Below are 26,439 nucleotides of genomic sequence, written 5' to 3'. Positions count from 1 at the left end.
AAACATAGGAATATGAGTCTTACTCTGTGCATAGCAGTCATGTAGGGGTTTTCAGGAGCCCTTAAGTTCCTGTAATGATGGACTAGGGTCAGAGCTGGCAGAGTCCCAGCATGTATAAGGCAAATGCAGTGTTTGAGAGAACAGCCACAGGCAAAGCTGGGGTAGGGTTAAGGTGGATCCCTGCACCCTCCCCCTGAGAAGGTAAGAGAGGCAGCACAACTCTTCCTTAGGAAAGCAAGGGCTGACAGTGTGACAGTATAGTGGGGTGACTCTGACCTATTCCAGGGAGAAATAACACTGACAAAATTCCCATTACAGAGATAATACTTTAAAGCATATCTTACCCATGTTCTCAACACAACTTTCAGTTTTTAGTCCTGAAACACAAAGAGAAAGTTTTATTAGTTAGACATAATCTACCCTATTAAAAACTTCAAATTGGTCTGTTGCTACTGTAATCTGTCAGCTCTGAGACTTATAACTTAGTGGGAAGTAAATTACATTTTTGTTTCATAGTATAGTCACTAAAGAGCAGTAGATCTAGATACAACACTTATCTTTTCTGGAATTCAGTTTCCTCATTTATGTCTTTTTTGGGAGATTGCTTCAAATAACCTCCAGAATCCCATCCAAAGGTAACAATAACACTGATTAGTCTGAAAAAATTAGCAGAAAATTTATCTGTTTAACTAACCCTCTCTTCAGATACTAAATATCCTCAACAGTTAACCTATCCCTTTACTATGACAATTTGTACCCATTGGAGAAAAAGAATCTCAATCAGAGCTTCAAGATCCTGGAATATATGAACAGCATCCTTTGCATTCACATAGAGAGATGCAGTTGATGTGCCCCAGAACACTGATCCACGCGTAAGGAAATGCGCCATCTTCTGGAGAGCAGGAACATGAAATCGAATGGCACGTGTGGATAGGCCCGCGAGCCTCTTGCTCGTGATGCCCTAGAAAGAATCACCAATGAGTGCTGCAGTGACTCCTCTGAGACTTGACATAAAGGGGAATCTGCCAGCTTGCCCAACAAAGGCTAAGCCAAGAAATTCAATGAAAGGGTGTTTAGTTTTAGTGCCAGCATGAGTCATGGAGGGCTTCCCAGACACCACAGGAAGGTCTAGATGTCATATGTTCTCTTCTGTTTTCTTCTCTTAGTCTGGTTAGCTCACACACCTCATCTGGAACTTCAACTCCCTGAGAATGAACCTCTCAATCTAAGATGCAGATATGAAACACCTGGCTTCATTATGAGACATGCTCACTGACAACTGCCCTCAGATCCTGTTCCATTTATGGAGTTTCAACAAGAATCCAGGTGACTTGGTCCAGTTTCTACTGGCCCAGGAAATCTGTAAGAATCTGGATGGTACCCTGAGGCCAACCTTGGTGTTTGGCTATACAAGACATTTTTTTGAAAGTTCTAGAGACTATTAGAAAATGCTGTCTCAGCAGGTGATGAGTGGGTGCAAGCCTTACCCAGAAGTTTTAGTTGAGGGAAAGGTGAGGGTGAGGGGAGCTGTGGATGAAAAAGCTACCAACATGATAGATTCAGCCTGGGGACAAGCACTGGGGAATTTTAAACGCCTTCATCTTTTTTCTGTAGCACAAATTAAGAGCACGTTTCTCAAAGTATCGGGAAGATCCCCTGGAGAAGGAAATGGCAGTCCACTCCAGTATTTCTGCCTGGTGAATCCCATGGACAGAGGAGCCTGGCAGGCTACAGTTCATGGGGTCACAGAGTCAGACACGACTGAGTGACTAACACTTTCACATTCTCAAAACATAAGTCTTCCAATCATACACCTCAGGATCACCCAGGCACTTATTAAAATTGTAAATTCTAAGACTCTAGCCGGGGCTACTGATACATAATTTCTGGGAAAGATAACTTTATTGCATTAAAATCTACATTTTAAACAAGCACTCTAAGTGTTAGGCAAAAAAATTTGAAAGCTTATCCTTAGTAGATTGCTGTTGTTTACCTAAGTCAGAGACCCCACTGACTGTAGTCTGCTAGGCTCCTCTGTCCATGCGATTTCCCAGGCAAGAATACTGAAGTGGGATGCCATTTTCTTCTCCAGGGGATCTTTCTGACCCAGGGATCAAACCCCCATCTCATGCACTGGCAGGTGGATTCTTCACCACTGAGCCACCTGGGAATCCCATAGTAGAAGACAGATATCTCTTAATGTTTAACACAGATCCATTTATATGAGACTGCATTTCTCCTCCCGTTTTGAGCCTAGGTTTACGTTCCCATTAGGGTTTTCAGCAGCAGGAATCAAACTATTTTGGGTTAAAGCTCAACGTTCAGAAAACAAAGATCATGGCATCTGGTCCCATCACTTCATGGGAAATAGATGGGGAAAACAGTGGAAACAGTGTCAGACTTTATTTTGGGGGGCTCAAAAATCACAGCAGATGGTGACTGCAGCCATGAAATTAAAAGACGCTTACCCCTTGGAAGGAAAGTTATGACCAACCTAGATAGAATATTCAAAAGCAGAGACATTACCTTGTCAACAAAGGTTCGTCTAGTCAAGTCTATGGTTTTTCCTGTGGTCATGTATGGATGTGAGAGTTGGACTGTGAAGAAGGCTGAGCGCCGAAGAATTGATGCTTTTGAACTGTGGTGTTGGAGAAGACTCTTGAGAGTCCCTTGGACTGCAAGGAGATCCAACCATACCATTCTAAAGGAGATCAGCCCTGGGATTTCTTTGGAAGGAATGATGCTAAAGCTGAAACTCCGGTACTTTGGTCACCTCATGCGAAGAGTTGACTCACTGGAAAAGACTCTGATGCTGGGAGGGGTTGGGGGCAGGAGGAGAAGGGGACGACAGAGGATGAGATGGTTGGATGGCATCACCAACTCGATGGACCTGAGTTTGAGTGAACTCCAGGAGATGGTGATAGACAAGGAGGCCTGGCGTGCTGTGATTCATGGGGTCGCAAAGAGTCGGACACAACTGAGCGACTGAACTGAACTGAAAGAAGTAGCAGGGTTGGGGGAGAGATCAAGACGATGTGCTGGAGAACATGGAGCTCACCTCATACCAATGAATGCATCAAAAATACATCTACACATAGAACAATTCTCACAGAAAACCAACTGGAAGCTGTCTGAAGAGCTCTTACACAACCAAAGCGGTGAAAAAGATTCCCACGGATGGAATGAAAAAAGGCATCAGGATGGGACAGGCACCCTGCGGAGAGATCTGTGAAGCAGGGAGGGTCTGCAAAGGCAGGCCCTCACTCTGCGAAGGCCCTCTGTCTGCTGGGAGGTCAGAGGAGATGCAGGGCTTGGACTTTGATTGTGAGGTGTGCAAACCTACTGGCCTGCTAGGCCTCAAGGTGGACAGAGATACGCCAACAGCTTCCACCTCACAGCCCTTCTGAGACTGAAAGACATGCTGGGTGGGCCGCTAGTATGTAGAGTAGCTAGGTGGTGAAACTCCAGGAGGTGGACCCTGAGGGAGGACTCTGTCAAGCCAAGGGGAGACAGCCCGAAGGGCCCGTGGTGTTAGTTCAGTTCAGTTGCTCAGTCACATCTGACTCTTTGCGACCCCATGGACTGCAGCACACCAGGCCTCCCTGTCCATCAACAACTCCTGGAGCTTACTCAAACTCATGTCCATCACGTCGGTGATGCTATCCAACCATCTCATCCTGTTGTCCCTTTATCCTCCTGCCTTCAATCTTTCCCAGCATCAGGGTATTTTCCAAGGAGTTAGTTCTTTTCATCAGGCAGCCAAACTATTAGGGTTTCAGCTTCAGCATCAGTCCTTCCAATGAATATTCAGGACTGATCTCCTTTAGGATGGATGGGTTTGATCTCCTTGCAGTCCAAGGGACTCTCAAGAGTCTTCTCCAACACCACAGTTCAAAAGCATCAGTTCTTCAGTGCTAAGCTTTCTTTATGGTCCAATTCTCACATCCATACATGACTACTGGAAAAATCATAGTCTTGACTAGACGGACCTTTGTCGACAATGTCTCTGATTTTTAATATGCTGTCTAGGTTGGTCATAGTTTTTCTTCCAAGGAGCAAGTATCTTTTAATTTCATGGCTGCAATCACCATTTGCAGTGATTTTGGAGCCCCAAAAAATAAAGTCTGACACTGTTTCAACATCTGTTTGCCATGAAGTGATGGGACCGGATGCCATGACCTTAGTTTTCTGAATGCTGCGTTTTAACCCAAATTTTTCACTCTCCTCTTTCACTTTCATCAACAGGCTCTTTGGTTCTTCTTCACTTTCTGCCATAAAGGTGGTGTTATCTGCATATCTGAGGTTATTGGTATTTCTCCCAGCAATCTTGATTCCAGCTTGTGCTTCATCCAGCCTGGCATTTCGCATGATGTACTCTCCATATAAGTTAAATAAGCAGGGTGACAATATACAGCCTTGGAGTACTCCTTTCCCAATTTGGAACCAGTCTGTTGTTCCATGTCCAGTTCTAACTGTTGCTTCTTGACTTGCCTACAGATTTCTCAGGAGGCAGGTAAGGTGGTCTGGTATTCCCATCTCTTTCAGAATCTTCCAGTTTGCTGTGATCCACACAGTCAAAGGCTTTGGCATAGTCAATAAAGCAAAAGTAGACGTTTTTCTGGAACTCTCTTGCTTTTTCAATAATTCAGCGGACGTTGACAATTTGATCTCTGGTTCCCCTGCCTTTTCTAAATCCAGCCTGAACATCTGGAAGTTCACGGTTCAGGTATTGCTGAAGCCTGGCTTGGAGAATTTTGAGCATTACTTTACTAGCGTGTGAGATGAATGAGATTGTGCGGTAGTTTGAGCATTCTTTGGCATTGCCTTTTCCAGTCCTGTGGCCACTGCTGAGTTTTCCAAATTTGCTGACATACTGAGTGCAGCACTTTCACGGCATCATCTTTCAGGATTTGAAATAGCTCAACTGGAATTCCATCACCCCTACTAGCTTTGTTCGTAGTGATGCTTTCTAAGGCCCACTTGACTTTGCATTCCAGGATGTCTGGCTCTAGGTGAGTGATCACACCATCATGGTTATCTGGGTCATGAAGATCTTTTTTGCGTGGTTCTTCTGTGTATTCTTGCCACGTCTTCTTAATATCTTCTGCTTCTGTTAGGTCCATACTATTTCTGTCCTTTATTGTGTGCATCTTTGCAGGAAATGTTCCCTTTGTATCTTTAATTTTCTTGAAGAGATCTCTAGTCTTTCCCATTCTATTATTTTCCTCTATTTCTTTGCATTCATCATTGAGGAAGGCATTCTTATCTCTCCTTGCTATTCTTTGGAACTCTGCATTCACATGGTCTGGGCCAAACCAGAGCCGACTGCCAGAATTCATGGAGGGGCTGGGCTCCAGCAGTGGACTTTGTTGGTGTTCACAGTGGGTAGCAGGCAAGGTAGATAGTCCCCTTGGGAGGAGTACTCAGCTGGGGTGTTCCAGTTCTGCCCACCTCACATAGCAACTTACAGCTGGATCTGGGGTAGACAGGTTCTGGGGAGAACCCTATCACAGAGGCAGCCCCAATGCCAGGCGGCAACACAACCACCTTGATTCCTGCAGCCACAATGCCCCAGCCTCCAGCACCAGCTGAACACTGGGCAAGAAACGCATGAGACCTTGGACTGCTTCTGGGCAGAACTGTGGGGGCCTGCTTGGGCACAGATTCACTATGACCACATGGGCCTCACCTGATTAAGTGCTCACCTCCTTGGGGACAGATCACATACTTAAGGGCAATGGAGCCTTATAGAACTGACCCTCAGGATTTCCACTGGGGAGCAGATCCCACCCCACAAGAGGAGGGAAAAGGAGGCCCTGCCCAACATCCGGTGCAGGCTCTAGTCACCACACTTCCAGTCACCCCTTATCAAGAGGATAACAGTCAGAGCACTTTGAAAGAAAAGATGCCATGCCAAAAGAAGCCCTCACACCAAAATTACTGGACCCACAGTCTATTCAGGGATGCTTCCACATGAAAGCCAGCCCTTCAAAACCACAGAAGACAACTGTTTCTCCTAAATTTAAAGAGACAGGTAAATGTAAGTAAAATTTAAAAAGCACAGGAACCACTCCCAGTTAAAAGAACAAGAGAAATCCTCTGAAAGAACAAATAATGAAACAGACCTCTCCAGTCTACCTGACTCTAAGTTCAAAATGGAGGTTAAAAAAAAAATGTTAAAGGAATAAAGATTATTGACAGAAATGCAGAATCATTGTAACAAGGAACTAGAAACTATAAAGAAGATCCAATCAAAATTAAACAACTCAATTGCCAAGATAAAAATCAATCTAGAAGTAAAGAATAGGAGACTAAATAATGCAGAATGGATAAGTGATCTGAATAATGGAATACTGGAATTTCCAGAATAATGGAAATCCTCCAATCAGAACAAAAGACACAAATTTTAAAAAATGATAGCATTAAAGAAGGTCTATGAGATAAAAGTATGCCAATCTACACATAATAGGGGTTCCAGAAGAAAAGAAAGAAGGGTATTAAAAGTGCATTTCAGGGAATTCTCTGGTGGTCCAATGGTTAAGACTCAGCGCTTGCACTGCCATGGGCCTGGGTTCAATCCTTGGTCAGGGAACCAAGATCCCACAAGTTGCACGGTGTAGCCAAAAAAAAAAAAAAAAAAAGGATTTGAAGAAATTATGGCTGAAAATTTACCAAATCTAACAAAGGAAACAGATACCTAGGTACAGAAAGCACAGAGGGTCCCAAGTAAGATGCACCTAAACAGACCAATACCATGACATACTGTGATTAAAATGGACAAAGTTCAAGAGAGGAATGTAAAGGCAGCAAAAGAGAAACAAAGAGTCAGTTACAAAGGAACCCCCAAAAGGCTATTAGCTAATTTCTCTGCAGAAACTTTGCAGCCAGAAGGAAGTGGCATGATATATTCAAAGTCATGAAAGGGAAAGGTCCGCAACCTAGGTTACTCTACCCAGCAAGGTTATCCTTTAGACTAAAAGGAGAGATAAAGGATTTCTTAAACAAGCAAAAACCAGAATACAGCAGTACCAAACCCAACCTAAAAGAAATATTGAAAGGTCTTATCTAACTAGGAAAGAATCAAGAATCTACAGAAAAGGGAAAATCATAATAGGAAAGGCAAATACATAAAAGAATTGAAGATCACTTAAATAAGCGACATGACTGAGCGACTGAACTGAACTAAACTAAATAAGCCAGGTCACAGATTAAAAAATGATCAAAAAATTTCGTAGAAGTGATAACTACAATTAATAGCAAAAAGATAAACATTATGATGTAAAACAGGTCATCAAAATAAAAAATATAAGGGAAGGCAGGAAAAAAATGTATATCTTTTAGAATGTGTCTGAACTTACATAACTACCAATCTAATGCAAGTATAACCAAGGTAACCACAAATCAAAATCATACAACAGTCACAAAAACAAAAAGAAAGCAACTCAAGCACAAAAGAAAACCATCAAACAACAAAAAGAAGAAATGAACAAGCAAGAATTACAAAATCATCTGGAAAACAAGGTTTTAAAATGGCAATAAACATATACTTGTCAATAATTAGTTTAAATGTTGACACACTAAATGCTCCAATCAACAGAACAGAATGGCAGTTTAAAAAACAAACAAACAATAGTATGTTGTTAACAAGAGACTCACATTAGGGCAAAAGAGATACACAGATTGAAAGTGAGGGGATGGAAAAGGGTATTTCATTCAAATGAAAACAGCAAGAAAGCAGGGGTAGCAATATTCACATTAGGCAACACAAACTTTAAAACAAAGTCCATAAAGAAAGACAAAGACAAAAACTATATAATGATAATGGTTCAACACTAAGTAAATCAATGTGATATTCCACATTAACAAAAGGAAAGACAAAATCACACGACCATCTCAAAAGATGCAGAAAAAGCATCTGATAAAATTCAATATCCATTCATGACAAAAACTTTCACCAAGGTGGCACAGCTCAACACAATAAAAGCCATTTACAATAAACCCATAGTCAACATCATACTCAACAGTGAGAAGCTGAAAGCCTTCCTGCTCATTTAGGAATAAGACAAGCCAACTCTCACCACTACTATCTAATATAGTATTAGAAATCCCAGCAAAGGAATCAGATTAGAAAAACAAAGGTATCCAAATTTGAGGGGAAGAGGTAAAACTGTCACTATTTGCAGATGACATGATATTCGATACAGAGGGCCCTACAGACTTCACACAAAAACTATTAGAACTAATAAATGATTTCAACAAGTTAGTAGGATATAAGATTAATATACAGAAATCTGCTGCATTTCTTTATGCTAACAACAGAATATCAGAAAGTAAAAAAGCAATGCTCTTTATTCACTTCAGTTCAGTTCAGTCGCTCAGTCGTGTCCGACTCTTTGTGACCCCATGAATCGCAGCACGCCAGGCCTCCCTGTCCATCACCAACTCCCGGAGTTCACTCATACTCACATCCATCGAGTCGGTGATGCCATCCAGCCATCTCATCCTCTGTTGTCCCCTTCTCCTCCTGCCCCCAATCCCTCCCAGCATCAGAGTCTTTTCCAGTGAGTCAACTCTTCACATCAGGTGGCCAAAGTACTGGAGTTTCAGCTTTAGCATCAGTCCTTCCAAAGAACATCCAGGACCAATCTCCTTTAGAATGGACTGGTTGGATCTCCTTGCAGTCCAAGGGACTCTCAAGAGTCTTCTCCAACACCACAGTTCAAAAGCATCAATTCTTCGGCGCTCAGCCTTCTTCACAGTCCAACTCTCACATCCATACATGACCACAGGAAAAACCATAGCCTTGACTAGACGAACCTTTGTTGGCAAAGTAATGTCTCTGCTTTTGAATATGCTATGTAGATTGGTCATAACTTTCCTTCCAAGGAGCAAGTGTCTTTTATTTATTTTTTTTTTAATTTTTTTAAATTTTATTTTATTTTTAAACTTTACATAATTGTATTAGTTTTGCCAAATATCAAAATGAATCCATCACAGGTATACATGTGCTCCCCATCCTGAACCCTCCTCCCTCCTCCCTCCCCATACCATCCCTCTGGGTCGTCCCAGGGCACTAGCCCCAAGCATCCAGTATCGTGCATTGAACCTGGACTGGCATCTCGTTTCATACATGATATTTTACATGTTTCAATGCCATTCTCCCAAATCTTCCCACCCTCTCCCTCTCCCACAGAGTCCATAAGACTGTTCCATACATCAGTGTCTCTTTTGCTGTCTCGTACACAGGGTTATTGTTATCATCTTTCTAAATTCCATATATATGCATTAGTATACTGTATTGGTGTTTTTCCTTCTGGCTTACTTCACTCTGTATAATAGGCTCCAGTTTCATCCACCTCATTAGAACTGATTCAAATGAATTCTTTTTAATGGCTGAGTAATACTCCATTGTGTATATGTACCACAGCTTTCTTATCCATTCATCTGCTTATGGACATCTAGGTTGCTTCCATGTCCTGGCTATTATAAACAGTGCTGCGGCAAGTGTCTTTTAATTTCATGGCTGCAGTCACCATCTGCAGTGATTTGGGAGCCCAGAAAAATAAAGTCTGACACTGTTTCCACTGTTTCCCCATCTCTTTCCCATGAAGTGATGGGACTGGATACCATGATCTTAGTTTTCTGAATGTTGAGCTTTAAGCCAACTTTTTCACTCTCCACTTTCACCTTCATCAAGAGGCTTTTTAGTCCCTCTTCATTTTCTGCCATAAGGGTGGTATCATCTGCATATCTGAGGTTATTGATATTTCTCCCGGCAATCTTGATTCCAGCTTGACCCAGGATGGGCGGGTCATGGTGGAGAGATCTGACAGAATGTGGTCCACTGGAGAAGGGAATGGCAAACCACTTCAGTATTCTTGCCTTAAGAAACCCATGAACAGTATGAAAAGGCAAAATGATAGGATACTGAAAGAGAAACTCCCCAGGTCAGTAGGTGCCCAATATGCTACTGGAGATCAGTGGAGAAATAACTCCAGAAAGAATGAAGGGATGGAGCCAAAGCAAAAACAATACCCAGCTGTGGATGTGACTGGTGATAGAAGCAAGGACCAATGCTGTAAAGAGCAATATTGCATAGGAACCTGGAATGTCAGGTCCATGTATCAAGGCAAACTGGAAGTGGTCAAACAAGAGATGGCAAGAGTGAATGTCGACATTCTAGGAATCAGCGAACTGAAATGGACTGAAATGGGTGAATTTAACTCAGATGACCATTATATCTACTTCTGCGGGCAGGAATCCCTCAGAAGAAATGGAGTAGCCATCATGGTCAACCAAAGAGTCTGAAATGCAGTACTTGGATGCAATCTCAAAAACGACAGAATGATCTCTGTTCGTTTCCAAGGCAAACCATTCAGTATCACAGTAATCCAAGTCTATGCCCCAACCAGTAACGCTGAAGAAGCTGAAGTTGAACGGTTCTATGAAGACCTACAAGACCTTTTAGAACTAACACCCAAAAAAGATGTCCTTTTCATTACAGGGGACTGGAATGCAAAAGTAAGAAAGCTGCTTAGTTCTGTCCAACTCTTTGTGACCCCATGGACTATATAGTCCATGGAATTTTCCAGGCCAGAATACTGGAGTGGGCAGCCTTTTCCTTCTCCAGGGGAGAAGGGAACCCAGGGATCTAACCCAGGTCTCCTAAACTGCAGGTGGACTCTTCAGCTGAGCCACAAGGAAAGCCCAATAATATTGGAGTGGGTAACCTATCCCTTCTCCAGTGGATTTTCTCAACCCAGGAATTGAACTGGTGTCTCCTGCATTGCAGGCAGACTCTTTACCAACTGAGCTATCATTGATCCTCAGTGATTAATGTAAAGAAATAGAGAAAAACAACAGAATTGGAAAGACTATAGATCTGTTCAAGAAAATTAGAGATACCAAAGGAACATTTCATGCAAAGATGGGCAAATAAAGGACAAAACGGTATGGACCTAACAGAAACAGAAGATATTAAGAAAAGGTGCCAAGAATACACAGAAGAACTACATAAAAAAGATGTTAATGACCCAGATAACCACTATGGTGTGATCACTCAACTAGAGCCAGACATCCTGGAGTCCAAAGTGAAGAGGGCCTTAGGAAGCATCACTACAAACAAAGCTAGTGGAGGTGATGAATTCCAGTTGAGCTACTTCAAATCCTAAAAAATGATGCTGTGAAAGCACTGCACTCAATATGCCAGCAAATTTGGAAAACTCACCAGGCGCCACAAGACTGGAAAAGGTCAGTTTTCATTCCAATCCCAAAGAAAGACGATGCCAAAGAATGTTCAAACTACCACACAATTGCCCTCATCTCACACACTAGCAAAGTAATGCTCAAAATTCTCCAAGCCAGGCTTCAACAGTATGTGAACCAAGAACTTCCAGATGTTCGAACTGGGTATAGAAAAGGCAGAGGAACCAGAGATCAAATTGTCAACATCCGTTGGATCATAGAAAAAGTGAGAATTCCAGAAAAACACCTACTTCTGCTCTACTGATTACGCCAAAGCCTTTAACTGTGTGGATCACGACAAACAGTGAAAAATTCTTAAAGAGATGGGAATACCAGATCACCTTACCTGCCTCTGGAGAAATCTGTATGCAGGTCAAGAAGCTACAGTTAGAACTGAACATGGAACAACAGACTGGTTCCAAATTGGGAAAGGAGTACTTCCAGGCTATATATTGTCACCCTGCTTATTTAACTTATATGGAGAGTACATCATGCGAAATGCCAGGCTGGATGAAGCACAAGCTGCAGATGACACCACCCTTATGACAGAAAGTGAAAAGGAATCGAAGAGCCTCTTGATGAGTAAGAGGAGAGTGAAAAGTTACTTTAAAAGTCAACATTCAAAAAACTAAGATCATGGCATCCGGTCCCATCACTTCATGGCAAACTGATGGGGAAACAATGGAAATAGTGACAGATTTTATTTTATTGGACTGCAAAATCACTGCAGATGGTGACTGCAGCCATGAAATTAAAAGATGCTTGCTCCTTGGCAGAAGAGCTACGACCAATCTAAACAGCATATTAAAAAGCAGAGACATTACTTCACCGACAAATGTCCATCTAGTCAAAACTATGGTTTTTCCAGTGGTCATGTATGGGTGTGAGAGCTGGACTATAAAGAAAGCTGAGCACTGAAGGACTGATGCTTTTGAACTGTGGTGTTGGAAAAGACTCTTGAGGGTCCCTTGAACTGCAAGGAGATCCAACCAGTTCATCCTAAAGGAAATCAGTCCTGAATATTTACTGGAAGGACTGATGCTGAAGCTTCAGCTTCAGCACTTTGGCCACCTGATGTGAACTGGAAAAGATCTTGATGCTGGGAAAGATTGAAGGCAGGAGGAGAAGGGAATGACAGAAGATGAGATGGTTGGATGGCATCACTGACTTGATGGACATGAGTCTGAGCAAGCTCCCAGAGTTGTTCATGACAGGGAAGCCTGGTGTGCTGCAATCCATGGGGTCACAGAGTTGGACATGACTGAGCAACTGAACTGACTTGAACCATAAAACTCCTAGAAAAGAACATAAGCAAAACATTCTCTGGCATAAATTGCAGCAAAATGTTGTTAGATCAGTCTCCCAGGGCAAATGAAATAAAGGCAAAAATAGACAAATGGGACCTAATCAAAGTTAAAAGCTTTTGCACAGCAAAGGAAACCATCAACAAAATGAAAAGACAGCCTGAAGAAAGTAACTGACAAGTTACTATCAAAAATACACAAATAGCTCATACAACTCAATGTTCATGTTCATGTGCAAGTTGCTCAGTCGTGTCCAACTCTTTGCAACCTCATGGACTTTACTGTCCATGGAATTCTCCAGGCCAGAACACTGGAGTGGGTAGCCTTTCCCCTTTCCAGGGGATTTTCCCAACCCAGGGATAAAACCAGGGTCTCCCACATTGCAGGTGGATTCTTTACCAACTGAGCCACAAGGGAAGCCCAAGCAACTCAATAGCAAAAAAAAAAAAAGAAATGTAAAGAAGACTTCAATAGAAATTTTTCCAAAGACAACATTCATATAGCCAACAGGCACATGAAAAGATGCTCAATATCATAATTATTAAAGAAAGGCAAATCAAAACGACAATGAGGTATCACCTCACAACCTGAACAGAACAGCTATTATCAAAAAGTCTGCAAATAATAAATACTGGAGAGAAATGTGGAGAAAAGGAAACTCTCTTATACAATGTAAATTCGTACACCCACTATGGAAAACAGTATTGAGGCTCTTGAAGAAAATAAAAACTGAACTACCATACAATCCAGCAATCCCACTCCTGGGCAAATATCTGGATAAAATTCTAATTTGAAAAATACATGCACCCAAATGTTCACAGCAGCACTACATAGAATGAGCAAGACATGGAAACAATCTAAGCGTCCACCAACTGACTGCCTTAAGAAGATGTGTGTGTGGGGGGTGTGTGTGTATACACACACATACACTACACACACACACACACACACACAATGGAATATTACTCAGCCACAAGAAGGAATGAAATAATGACACTGCAACACAGAAGGACCTAGAGAATATCACACTAAATGAAGTAAAGTCTAAACAATAAGGATTTACCATATAACACCATAAGCTATATACATAATGTCCAGTATAACCTATAATGGAAAATAACCTGAAAAAATACATAAAACTGAATCATTCTGTACACTTGAAACTAAGACAATATTGTAAGTCAACTATACTTGAATAAAAAAGTAGCAGGGTTAAAAGTGGGTAAGAGATTGATTCAGAAATAAACAGGATAAGACACATATATAGAGACTGAAAAAGGGAATATAACTACAGATTCAACAGGTGTAAAAAGACATGAGGTTATTATGATTAGCTTTATGCCAATAAATTTGAAATCTAAGGCAAATGGACAGTTTCTAGGAAAATGTAGCTTATCAAAAATAACTCAAAAATAAATAGAAAACTCAAATGGTATTTTAACTATTTTAAGCAGTTTAAACTTTTTGCACAAAGAAAAAATATCAGGATAGTCTGGTTTTTACAGAATACTAAAGAGAAAGGAGCTGCATAGAGAACCCCAGATATCTTTAGGGTTTCCAGGACTCACCAAAGTACTGATCAGTTTACTTGTGTAAGGACTCTACCCAAGGACAGTGAAAGAACTCAGAGGATGAAGAATAGTGCCTATTCCTACCTGTCACACTGGAAACCTTGTAAGCTGTCATTTTAGCAAGAAGCTCTATGGTAAGAAGACTTAGAAGCAGTTCAGTTCAGTTGCTCAGTCGTGTCCAACTCTTTGCGACCCCATGAATTGCAGCACGCCAGGCCTCCCTGTCCATCACCAACTCCCGGAGTTCACTCAAGACTCACGTCCACCGAGTCAGTGATGCCATCCAGCCATCTCATCCTCTATCGTCCCCTTCTCCTCCTGCCCCCAATCCCTCCCAGTATCAGGGTCTTTTCCAATGAGTCAGCTCTTCGCATCAGGTGGCCAAAGTACTAGAGTTTCAGCTTCAGCATCAGTCCTTCCAAAGAAATCCCAGGGCTGATCTCCTTCAGAATGGACTCGTTGGATCTCCTTGCAGTCCAAGGGACTCTCAAGAGTCTTCTCCAACACCACAGTTCAAAAGCATCAATTCTTCCATGCTCAGCCTTCTTCACAGTCCAACTCTCACATCCATACATGAACACAGGAAAAACCATAGCCTTGACTAGATGGACCTTTGTTGGCAAAGTAATATCTCTGCTTTTGAATATGCTATCTAGGTTGGTCACAACTTTCCTTCCAAGGAGTAAGCGTCTTTTAATTACATGACTGCAGTCACCATCTGCAGTGATTTTGGAGCCCCCAAAAATAAAGTCTGCCACTGTTTCCACTGTTTCCCCATCTATCCACCATGAAGTGATGGGACCAGATGCCATGATCTTAGTTTTCTGAATGTTGAGCTTTAAGGCAACTTTTTCACTCTCCTCTTTCACTTTCATCAAGAGGCTTTTTAGTTCCTCTTCACTTTCTGCCATAAGGGTGGTGTCATCTGCATATCTGAGATTATTGATATTTCTCCCGGCAATTTGATTCCAGCTTGTGCTTCTTCCAGCCCAGCGTTTCTCAGAAGCAGTTCAGACAATCGTAAATAAAACCCTCCCTTGGGTTTCCATCTCCTTCAGATCTCAAACAATTACAGATGTTTCTGACCAAACTCCCAGCTGACTGGAATTTCTGGCACAACAGTAAAGCCACTGGGCTTTTGGACACAAGGACTTCTTCCCTTTGTAGGGCTACCACTACTAGCCTGTTACTGGGCCTAATGATGTAGACTATCTCACAGAAAAAGAAGCCATGACTCCCCAGCCCAATATTTCATTGTGCAAAGGGTTCTCTTTGAACCACATTTCCATGAAGTAGGACAAACTCCCAAAAGTTTCACTGTCACGTAGAAATTTAACAGCTAAACCTGGCTGCTAAAGCCTCAGCCACTTTCATAAATAAATGGCTGCCCATCCACTAGACCTGCAGTTCCCAAACAGTGGTAGAGGTGTCCCTGAATGCTCTAGCAAATTTACAGGGACACCAAAGGATATTTTAAAAATTTCAAGACAAACAGAGCCATATTTGATATCATTCAGATAGTGCATGAACTATCAGCTTTAGGTAGAACAGTTTCAAAGTTACACTACATTACATACAGTTCAATAACATCATATATTTGCAAAGCTAGGTTTTTAGCAATTGTGATAAAAAGCAAATACATGTGAAAATCAATGATCAGGAAATAAGGCAGTATCTACTCTGATACCAAAGTCTGAGAAGCTATGCAGTCAGTGTCCAACAGGCACAGAAATCACATTAGCAAGTCACTATGGTAAAGAACGAAATAACAGCACTTGAAATTTATATATATAACTTAAAACATCTACTAAGATGTTAAGACAAATACTGAGATGTTTGATTTGATTTTACTTAATAAACAGACCTTTTACGTATTTATTTCAGATTAGAGACACTGTGAAAAATTATGACATCACTAAGAACACCATGAACCGAGAAAATCTGAGAACCTCTGCATTAGACAATACAAAGTCTTACCTACTACTTTATCCAAACTACACTCAATGGGGTCCTTACCTGTAAGACATTACACCTGAAAAGATAGCACAGAACAAAACAGCCTATTGCAACGTTGGGCAAATCCAATGAAATGCTGCATTCATCCATTGTAAGGATGGACACAATAAAAGGACCGAAATCGTAAAGACCTAACAGAAGCAGAAGAGATTAAGTGGCAAGAGTACACAGAACAGCTGCACAAAAAAAGATTTTAATGACCTGGATAACTGTAGTAGTGTGGTCACTCACATAGAGCCAGATATGCTGGAGTATGAAGTCAAGTGGGTCTTAGAAAGCATTACTAGGAACAAAGCTAGTGGAGGTAACAGAATTCCAGCTGAACTATTTCAAATCCTAAATGATGATGCTGTTAAAGTGCTGCATTCAATGTCAGCAATTTTGGAAAATAAGCAGTGGCCACAGGACTGGAAAAGGTCAGTTTTCATTCCAATCCCAAAGGGTAATGCCAAAGAATGTTCAAACTACCATACAATTTCGCTCACTGCATATGCTAGCAAGGTTATGCTCAAAATACTTCAAGCTAGAATTCAACAGTACTTAAACCAAGAACTTCCAGATGTACAAGCTGGGTTTAGAAAAGGCAGAGAAACCAGAGATCAAATTGCCAACATATACTGGGTCACAGAGAAAGCAAGGAAATTCCAGAAATACATCTACTTCTGCTTCACTGACTACACTAAAGCCTTTGACTGTGTGGCTCACAACAAACTGTGAAAAATTCTTAAAGAGATGGGAATACCAGACCACCTTACCTGCCTCCTGAGAAACCTATATGCAGGTCAAGAAACAAGAGTTAGAACCAGACATGGAACAATGGACTGGGTCAAAACTGTGAAAGGAGTAAGTCAAGGCTGTATATTGTCAACCTTCTTAATTAACTTATATGCAGAGTACACCATGTGAAATGCTGGACTGGATGAAGCACAAGTTGGACAAATCACAAGCCAGAATCGACACTGCCGGGAGAAATATCAACAACCTCAGATAAGCAGAAGATACCATTCTAATGGCAGAAAGTGAAGAAGAACTAAAGAGCCCTGCATGAGGGTGAAAGAGGAGAGTGAAAAAGCTAACTTGAAACTCAACATTAAAAAAACTAAGATTATGGCATCTGGTCCCATAACTTCATGGCTAATAGAAAGGGGGAAAGTGCGAACAGTGAGATTTTATTTTCTTGGGCTCCAAACTCACTGCAGATGGTGACTGCAGCCATGAAATTAAAAGACACTTGCTCCTTGGAAGAAAAGCTATGACAAACCTAGACAGCATATTAAAAAGCAGAGACATTACTTTGCTTCTTACAAAGATCCATGGTTTGTAAGCATCCATCCAGTCAAAGCCATGGTTTTTCCAGTAGTCATGTATGGATGTGAGAGTTGGACCACAAAGAAGGCTGAACGCCGAAGAATTGATGCTTTCGAACTGTGGTAATGGAGAAGACTCTTGAGAGTCCCTTGGACTGCAAGGAGATCAAACCAGTCCATTCTAAAGGAAATAAGTCCTGGATATTCATTGGAAGGACTGATGCTGAAGCTGAAGCTCCAATACTTTGGCCACCTGATGCTGAGAAGGACTGAGGGCTGGAGGAGAAGGGGTGACAGAGGATGAGATGGTTAGATAGCATCACCAACTCAATGGACATAATTTCAGAAAACTCTGGGAGATAATGGAGAAAAGAAGAGCCTAGCATGCTGTAGTCCATGGGGTAACAAAGAGCTGAAAACCACTTAGCAACAAAGATGATGATTAATGACTTGTTCACTGTCTTGGGTGCTCTGTGTGAGAAGCTGAACTTCAAATGGTGATCCTGGTAGGGAGCACACCTACTGGGGTACTAACTGAAATCTGCCAATACTAATGCCATAGCTGTATGATTGGGTCATTTAGACACTCAGAACTGGGTTAATAAACTTCTACACAATTTCTCACTATGGAAAAAAATGCAGCAAATACAACTCATAAGCTCAGTCTTTATGTTAATCACATACAGGCTCATATTAAGTGACTGCATCTAAAGAAAAGCATCTGGAAACCAACAAAGGAAATCAAGCATGTGTGGTCACTGTCTCTATTACAGCTTCTGGCTATATACACAAAACTACTACACTAAGGAAATCACTTGTAAAGGATAAGGACTACAAATTAAAAATTCTAACAGCCTCCCCAGTGAAGATTTCTGTAGGGCTGACTGGATGGCTGTCTTCAGCTTTTTATAAGCTGCAAACAATCATGTTAATTTCTGCCTCGGCCAAGTTCCCAAGCGCCAAGGATATGCTTGTGTGGGTGTACTTGTTCTGACCTCAGTGGACATATGAACATTCATATAGCATCTGTTCTTACTTCAGTAAATGAACATATATTTCATATGACCTTGGCAAAAAGATAATTCTGATTAGATCAAAATCACCTGTATATGAAACAAGATGCTAACTTTGCTTCCCCAGTGATTCTGGGGCTGCTATCCTGACTGTAGAGGTTACCACAGAATTCATCATTATGGAAAGAAGACAGTCAATGTGAGTCATCCCCAATAGGAAGTGACAGACTATAATGGGTTGGGATGATAGCAGGCAGCTTCTGACATGTTTCCCAATGATCTTGCTGCCTAATATTCACACTCTAGTAATCCTCTCAAGTGTGGACTGAACGTAGTAACCTACTTCTAGCAAAAGGAATATAGCAAAAGTGATGCAATGTCACTCCTGTGGTTAGACTGCAAGAGACTATGACTCGTTGGCTCTCTCTGGCTTACTGGCATTTTGATAAAGAAAGGTGCCATGCTGTGAGACAGTCTATGGAGAGGCCTAAGGAACAAGGGAGGCCTCCAGTCAATAGCTCATGACGAACTAAGGCCTTAGTCAACAACCCAACTGAAGCAACTTAGCATGCACATATACAACAACCCACAGGAAACTGAATCCTGCCATCAACCATGTAAGTGAGGTCGGAGGTAAATCTTCCCCAGCCATGTATTATGAAGACTGATCTCTCAAAAGTCTTTTTAGAGAGATCCTGAGTCAAAAGACCCAGCTACAGTGAACCCAGATTCCAGACCCACAGAAGCTATGAGAAGAAATTCTGCCTATGGACACAGCTTCAGCTCATGACAGCCTGACCTATGGATTTCAGACTTGTCTTGCTAGCCAATACAATCACGTAAGCCAACTCCTTACAACTGATTTTGTTTCTCTGGTTGAGCCTTGACTGATACAACAGCATGAACAAGTCTGGTGGGTGAAAGTCTGGAAGGGGTTGATAATAAAAGAGGTCTCCCTTTTCCTATAAATATGAAATAAATAGTCTGAACAACCTTCCAAATGTTCTAGGCATTTGATTCACAACGTGAATTTCATGGTGATGAACGTGATATATCGCTTCCTATCTGGTCTATCTATACAGAATCTTACTGAATCCCCAATCCCAGACAAGAGCACAGAAACTGTGCTACTTCCAGAGAAGGCTAAAAAAGAGTCTATCAGAACCAAGGAAGGTACTTATATTTGAGGAGCCCTCAAGTGCTAGGGGTGAATTTATAAAAAATAAATCTGGATAGCTCCTTCCCCCTTTGGATGGCTTAGCAGAGAGATGGCTCAACAAGTCCGAGAAAGCTCAACAAAACAGACTAACCCCAGCCACTGGAGTCCAGGGGCTCTTCCTTTCTAACAAGGTTACTTTTCGAGTCAGAGAATGTTGACATTCCTTGCCCCGATCACTCTATTAACAGGTAGAGTGTATTTACATATATATAGTCTGGTCCCTTGCTATAGAAACACTGTCCAAAATGCCAGATGATCTATGACCAGCCTGTTCAGTAAAATAATGAGAGTTCAGAGGATGATGTATGCACTACTATTTCTCTTATTAGTTTTCTTCCAGTAAATCATACTATACCTACACTGTAAGGTACACGAAATCTCAAAGCTATGACTTCCTACCAGGAATTTATTTATTAAAAGTTTCTTTTATTCATTTATTCACTGCTTATTTATCTCTGAATGGGTTCCAGGGCCAGACACCTTTCTAGACTCTTGGGGTAGGTCATAGGTCAGTGGAGGAAAAAGTAAAAAACAAAACAAAACAAAACAAAAACTGCTCTTTAGATGTTTTCATTCAAGTAGAGGAAGATAACAATAAACACCTAAGTATCATATATAATCCATAGGCGAATCTGCTGCTACTGCCTCACTCCCCTTGTCAGCTGTCAGTCTGCTTCCAAAGGTGCTGGACCACAATCTTTTCTGTCGTCTCTGATGATACTTTCTTCCAAGCTGCATTTTTTTCCTCAGTCCTGTTCAAATGCAACAAGCAGGCTCTTTTGGCCACACAATTCGTACCAATTGCTATCTCTAAACTTTATTTATATCTGAATTCTCTATCATGAAATGCATACACGCACACTCATTCAGATTTAGCATTGCTGAGGTATTTATGGATGTGTAATGGTCTAGTTTAGGGGTACCAGCTTCTTTCTGCTTAATGGTTAAGTTCTTCCAAGTAGATAATTTATTCCGGAGTCATCTTTTCATAACTATTCTACATCAAATTTACATTTCTCTGCTCACACTCAAAACATGTTTAGCTTCTTGCTCACATCAGTCCACACTGGTGCAGCATTTTCCAGTCTGTTCCTCATTAGTCTAAGTCTAAGAGACAGACCACGAGAAAAGTATTCTGTGATCAAATAGTTTAAGAAAAGTCACATTCTACATCACCTACTTAGAAATTCACATTGGATTACGTTGGTACAAAAGTAACTGCAGTTTTGGACTGTGAATTTTAAATCATTATTACTAGGCTCAAACACATCTTTATTCATCAAAACAGCAACCATTACAATAATATTTTTGCCAATGAGAAATAAGTTTGTCTATTACTGCAGCATAAAAATCCATGCTTTGGGATTCAATAAACTCTTAGAAAGCATTTTCTGCCTCTTTTTGGTTATGGAAGTGCTTTGCCTGCAAAAAGTTGTCGAGATGCTTGAAGAAGTGGTTGGTCAGTTGGCGAGAGGGCAGGTGAATATGGCGGATGAGGCAAGACTACATAGCGCAACTCATTCAACTTTTGAAGCACCGACTGTGCGACATGTGGTCAGGCACTGTCACGGAGAAGAACTGGGCCCTTTCTGTTGACCAATTCTGGCTGCAGGCGTTGGTTTTCAGTGCATCTCATCAATTTGCTGAGTATACTTCTCAGATGTAGTGGTTTTGCCGGGATTCAGAAAGTGGTAGTGGGTCAGACTGGCAGCAGACCATGAACAGTGACCATGACCTTTTTTTGGTGCAAGTTTGGCTTTGGGAAGTGTTTTGGAGCTTCTTAGTCCAACCACTGAGTTGGTTGTCACCGGTTGTCATATAAAATCTACTTTACATCACACGTCACAATCCGATTGAGAAACGGTTCATTGTTGTATAGAATAAGAGAAGACAACACCTCAAAATGACAATATTTTGATTTGCAGTGGTGGCTCGGAGGGTAAAGCATCTGCCTGCAATGCGGGAGACCCAGGTTCGATCCCTGGGTCAGGAAGATCCCCTGGAGAAGGAAATGGCAACCCACTCCAGTACTCTTGCCTGGAAAATCCCATGGACTGAGAAGCCTGGTAGGCTACAGTCCATGGGGTTGCAGAGTCAGACACAACTGAGTGACTTTGCTCACTCACTCATGACTCAACCACTTATCAAGCTTTTTCACCTTTCCAGTTTGCTTCAAATGCCAAATGACTGTAAGATGGTCATTGAATTCTTCTGCAACTTCTCATGCAGCTGTTAAAAGGATCAGCTTCAATGATTGCTCTCAACTGGTTGTTGTCAACTTCCGATGGCTGGCCACTACACTCATCTTCAAGGCTCTCCTTTGCAAAACTTCTTGAACCACCACTGCACTATACGTTTGTTAACAGTTCCTGGGCCAAATGTATTGTTGAGGTGGCAAATTGTCTCTGATGCTTTATGACCCATTTTGAACTTGAATAAAAAAATCACTCAAATTTGCTTTTTGTCTAACATCATTTCCCTACTCTAAAATAAATATAAAACAAGCAGCAAATAAGTCATTAGCAAAAAACATAAAGTGAGAAATGTGCATTAAAATGATGTATAACATAACCACATTTGTTCACATATTCCAACATCACATGGAATGTTGAACGTCAAATGTTCAACAATGTAAAACCGCAATTACTTTTGCATCAACCTAAAACATCATCACTTTTAAGGCTCTGAGAAATCTCGCAGTAATAAACCGTTTAACTCTGTTCACTCCACATGTCCGACACTTACTTCACCATAAAACAGAAATTTGCTAACGTTCTACAGAACCAGTGTTTCAGAGCTCAGCTTTGGACAAATGCTGAGTGGGTTGATAGCATCATAGGCAAGAAATCCAGAAAAATGTGTTCCAATGTTGAGGCTGACTTTGTTAGTGTAACCTCAGGCAAGGGATCTAACCTCTCGATTCCTAGACTTCCCATTGGTAAATGGTAATTACAGGCTATCCTAGGCTTGCTTTAGGTTTCTCTCAGTATCTCTAAGTATAAAACATGAATGAAAGCACTTTGTACAAGCTTAAATAATACAGTTTTAAATCTTACTTTTTGTGTCTCTTCAAGCATTTAATTTATATCTCATGCACATTCTTAAGTAATATTTATTCTTAAATAGTAATTTTATTGCCAAGTTCCTCTTATCAATGGTCTAATTTGTACTGTGATCCACAGCTAAGCGTAAACTATCTCCCCTCCTGTAGGAAGTTATCCTCAATTTGGCCTCCTCTCATTTCTCCCCTCTTTACTCCTTTCGTCATTTGTTGGGAAATTCTGCCTCTCCTCTGGTATGGAGTTCTGCAAGGGCACAGACCCTATCTTCAGTACCTGGCCCATACCAAGAATTCAGTTTAAAACTGAGCTGAATCCTAGATTGTTCCATTTTTAAGAATTATATCATCCTGTTTTCAGTTATGGTACCCACAAAACTGGGGGAGCCTACCACATATTTATCCCTGGAGAAGGAACTGGCAACCCACTCCAGTATTTGTGCCTGGAAAATCCCATGGACAGAGGAGCCTGGTGGGCTACAGTCCATGGAGTTGAAAAAAGTCAGACACGACTGAGCAACTGAACACACACACCCCACATATTTATAATTCATCTACAGTCCTCTCAATCCAACTTTTCAAATGGGGTCATTTTAAACGATGAATGTAACCTGATTACACAGCTGACATTCTACTTTTATCAGGTCTTCTAAGAAAACAGTACAAAAGAGGTTTAACCTGTGGCGATTTTCCCATAAGGATAAATCTAGTGTTTGTTACCACTTACTCCTATATTCTTGGATTAATACGAGTATCTCTTTGACTACCAGGAATTATTTTCTCCATTCCCAACCAACTGAACTATTTTCTTTAGCTAGCTAGTTTTTGTAAGGCCCACAAACGTTTTATCTTGGAAATCACAAACAAGTTTAAAGTAATAGCACAGGACTGTGTCAGCACACTAAATTTAGCACAGCACAATTTTTAAATCACTTTTAGAAATGTTGCCTTTTTCCATCCAGAGTTATCTTCAGTCACAGTAGAACAAGGTTCTGACCACATCCTCCCCCGTGAGCTTTTAAAACCCCTGGTTATCATCCTAAACAGTGTTTCAAACAGCCTAGCTTTAATGATCACTTCAGGCTGTTTTCGATCCTGAGTTACCATTAGTTATCTCCAGATGGCAGCAGAGGACATCAGTTGAGACTCCAGTTTAGAGGTAAAAATGAAGTTACTCAGTTGTGTCTGACTCCTTGCGACACCATAGAGAGAGACTGTAGCTCTCCAGGCTCCTCTGTCCATGGGGATTCTCCATGCAGGAATACTGGAGTGGGTGGCCATGCCCTCCTCCAGGGGATCTTCCCTATCTAAGGATTGAACCCAGGTCTCCCACATTGCAGGTAGATTCTGTATCATCTGGGCCACCAGGGAAGGTAAAGCAACACAATCAAATGCAGGGGCCTGACTTTGTCAGAGCTCTCCAAACAGGATACACGTGAGTCTCCAAAAAAGTTTTTCCCTTGTAGCTGGTTTGAAGATTAACCTGCTGTGCAGCCTCTGGCTAACTTTCTGGGCAGGGCCTCAGAAGTTTGCCCATTCTCTTCCCCTTTCCTCACACTGGGCTAGTAACACACTAGCCCACGTACGTCTGAGTCCTGGCTCATTCTGGATCAACCCGATGGCTCCACCCCTTTTATCGTAATCATACTCACAAATGTGAACTCTGTGCGCTCCACTGCCACCTCTGTGCTTCAACCAGATACCAGATTTGGCCTACTGTAGCTATTGTAGCCGGAGAAGACAATGGCACCCGACTCCAGTAGTCTCGCCTGGAAAATCCCATGGGCGGAGGAGCCTGGTGGGCTGCCGTCTGTGGGGTCCCTAAGTCGGACATGACTGAGCCACTTCACTTTCACTTTTCACTTTCATGCATTGGAGAAGGAAATGGCAACCGACTCCAGTGTTCTTGCCTGGAGAATCCCAGGGGCGGGGGAGCCTGGTGGGCTGCCGTCTATGGGGTTGCACAGAGTCAGAGACGACTGAAGCGACTTAGCAACAGCAGCAGCAGCTATTGTAGCCATGGCTTCTGTGTAAGCAATGCCTCCCCAAAGGGCCTTTGGCTGAATGCACCACTGAAAGTGGCATCACTTAGTCAGCCCAGCTGCAACTGGGTTTCTGGCCATAACATGCTGGTAAAATTGAATAGGTTCTGGGGTGGAGAACGCAGGTCCCGATTTGTAGTTTTTGCTAATGTCCATGGTATAACTCTCAACCATGGCCAATTTCAAGCCACTGTGATGTACTGAGGAACTGGGAAGAGAGAAATGCCCACAGTTAGCGACCATGAGCTGCTTTGAGGGGCTTGGTTTTGGTCAGGTCCAATGTATGTTCGGTGAAGGAAATGGGCACTGTTCCTCTCAACCTAAACTTGCTCACTCCAGCCTTCATCTGTCCCTCAAGGAGAACAGTTAGTCTTATTTCCAACTCAGGGTCAGGACTAGAGTGAGGCAAAAAAGCTATGTAAAGTGCAAAATTTAAGGAAGCACTCATTCTCTGGATCATGCAGGTGCAAATGGTGCATGTATATGACTCTAAACATGAAGACTTTCTTAAAGTCTTCCTTTTGTGCCCCAGGGATCTCAATGGTTACACAGCTTCTGCCATTAAGTCAAAAGTGGACCAGCTCCCCTCCCCACTCCATCCTCCAGGTATAACGTCTCATCAGCGCTTCTCCATCTGTTCTTTTTTTATCTCATAATGTGCTGGCACATTTGAGTTTCAGTCTAAACTTCTATCCCACTTCCAAGGCCCTACTTCAGTACTTTCTCTGCTTGATAAGCAGCCATGGTTTTGGGTTCAGCTAGACAATCACATTCACGAGACCCCAAAGGCATCCCCTCACGAGTTTACTTGGTTTTGTAGTCAGAGAACAGAGCATACTACTTCAGAGTGACACGGGATATAAACCTTCAACACAAGTCCTCACAACAGCCCAGGGCTATTCTTCAGGCCCCAGAATGACATCTCAGGTACAAGACAACAAGATTACACAGGTGGGTACAGGACCCATCCTAGCTTAGTATCCTCGTGCCACATACAGAAGACAACATCTCTTACATCAATCAGTCCATGAGTACACTCCAGCACTCAGCAAGAAGAATACTTCAGTACATCACACCACATTCAGGAATGCCCAAAGCTATGGCTTCCCTCCAGTTATTTATACTTCATTCACAATCTCTCAGCTCATGCACTCTAGCAATCAAGGGTTGCGTTTACCATTAGGCAGTGTTGCATGGTTACACAGTTGTCGTTCCCTCTGTAGTAGATTACAGAGAAACAGTGCTAGAAGATCAACAAGGGGCTATTTTCATAGGACGAAGGAGAAAGGGTTTTGTTAACCCTTTACTCTCATACAACAAGGCACAGTATCATAAAATTTCAGAATGCTGGGGATAGGAAAATATCTAGAACCTCCCAGAGGAAAAAATGGGTCTCACTTAAAGTTTCAGTGATGAAAATTGCTTCACATTCTTTAACAGCAACATCAGAAAGTAAGATAGTGGAGGAATATCTCCAAAATTCCAAGAAAAATAATTCCCCAAACAGAAATACAAATCTACAAAAAATACAAATTCAAGTCTTTAAAGGTAGATTTTTCAGATGTACAAAGTCTTAGAAAATTTGCCTGTCTCTTTCCTCAGAAAGCTTAAGAATCTCTACTCCTTCCAAAGTAAGGAGTAATTCAAGAAAGAGGAACAAATTCA

The 26,439-nt window shown here is 41.7% G+C and overlaps 1 protein-coding gene across 7 annotated transcripts in view; it reads right to left on the bottom strand.

Moving 5' to 3' along the window:
- The window catches only part of ART3 (ADP-ribosyltransferase 3), a 141,450-nt gene that overhangs the window by 10,449 nt on the left and 104,562 nt on the right, over nucleotides 1-26,439 (bottom strand). For all 7 annotated transcript variants that reach the window (XM_027544782.1, XM_027544783.1, XM_027544785.1 and 4 more), the window contains exon 4: nucleotides 345-377. In XM_027544782.1, coding sequence (XP_027400583.1) covers nucleotides 345-377 — 33 coding nt within the window. The remainder of the gene's footprint in view (nucleotides 1-344; nucleotides 378-26,439) is intronic.

Source organism: Bos indicus x Bos taurus, chromosome 6, assembly GCF_003369695.1.
Source record: "Bos indicus x Bos taurus breed Angus x Brahman F1 hybrid chromosome 6, Bos_hybrid_MaternalHap_v2.0, whole genome shotgun sequence".
In the NCBI taxonomy this organism is placed as follows: domain Eukaryota; kingdom Metazoa; phylum Chordata; class Mammalia; order Artiodactyla; family Bovidae; genus Bos; species Bos indicus x Bos taurus.
Note: the sequence above shows the minus strand (reverse complement) of the source record. Positions and strands in the feature narration are given on the sequence as shown.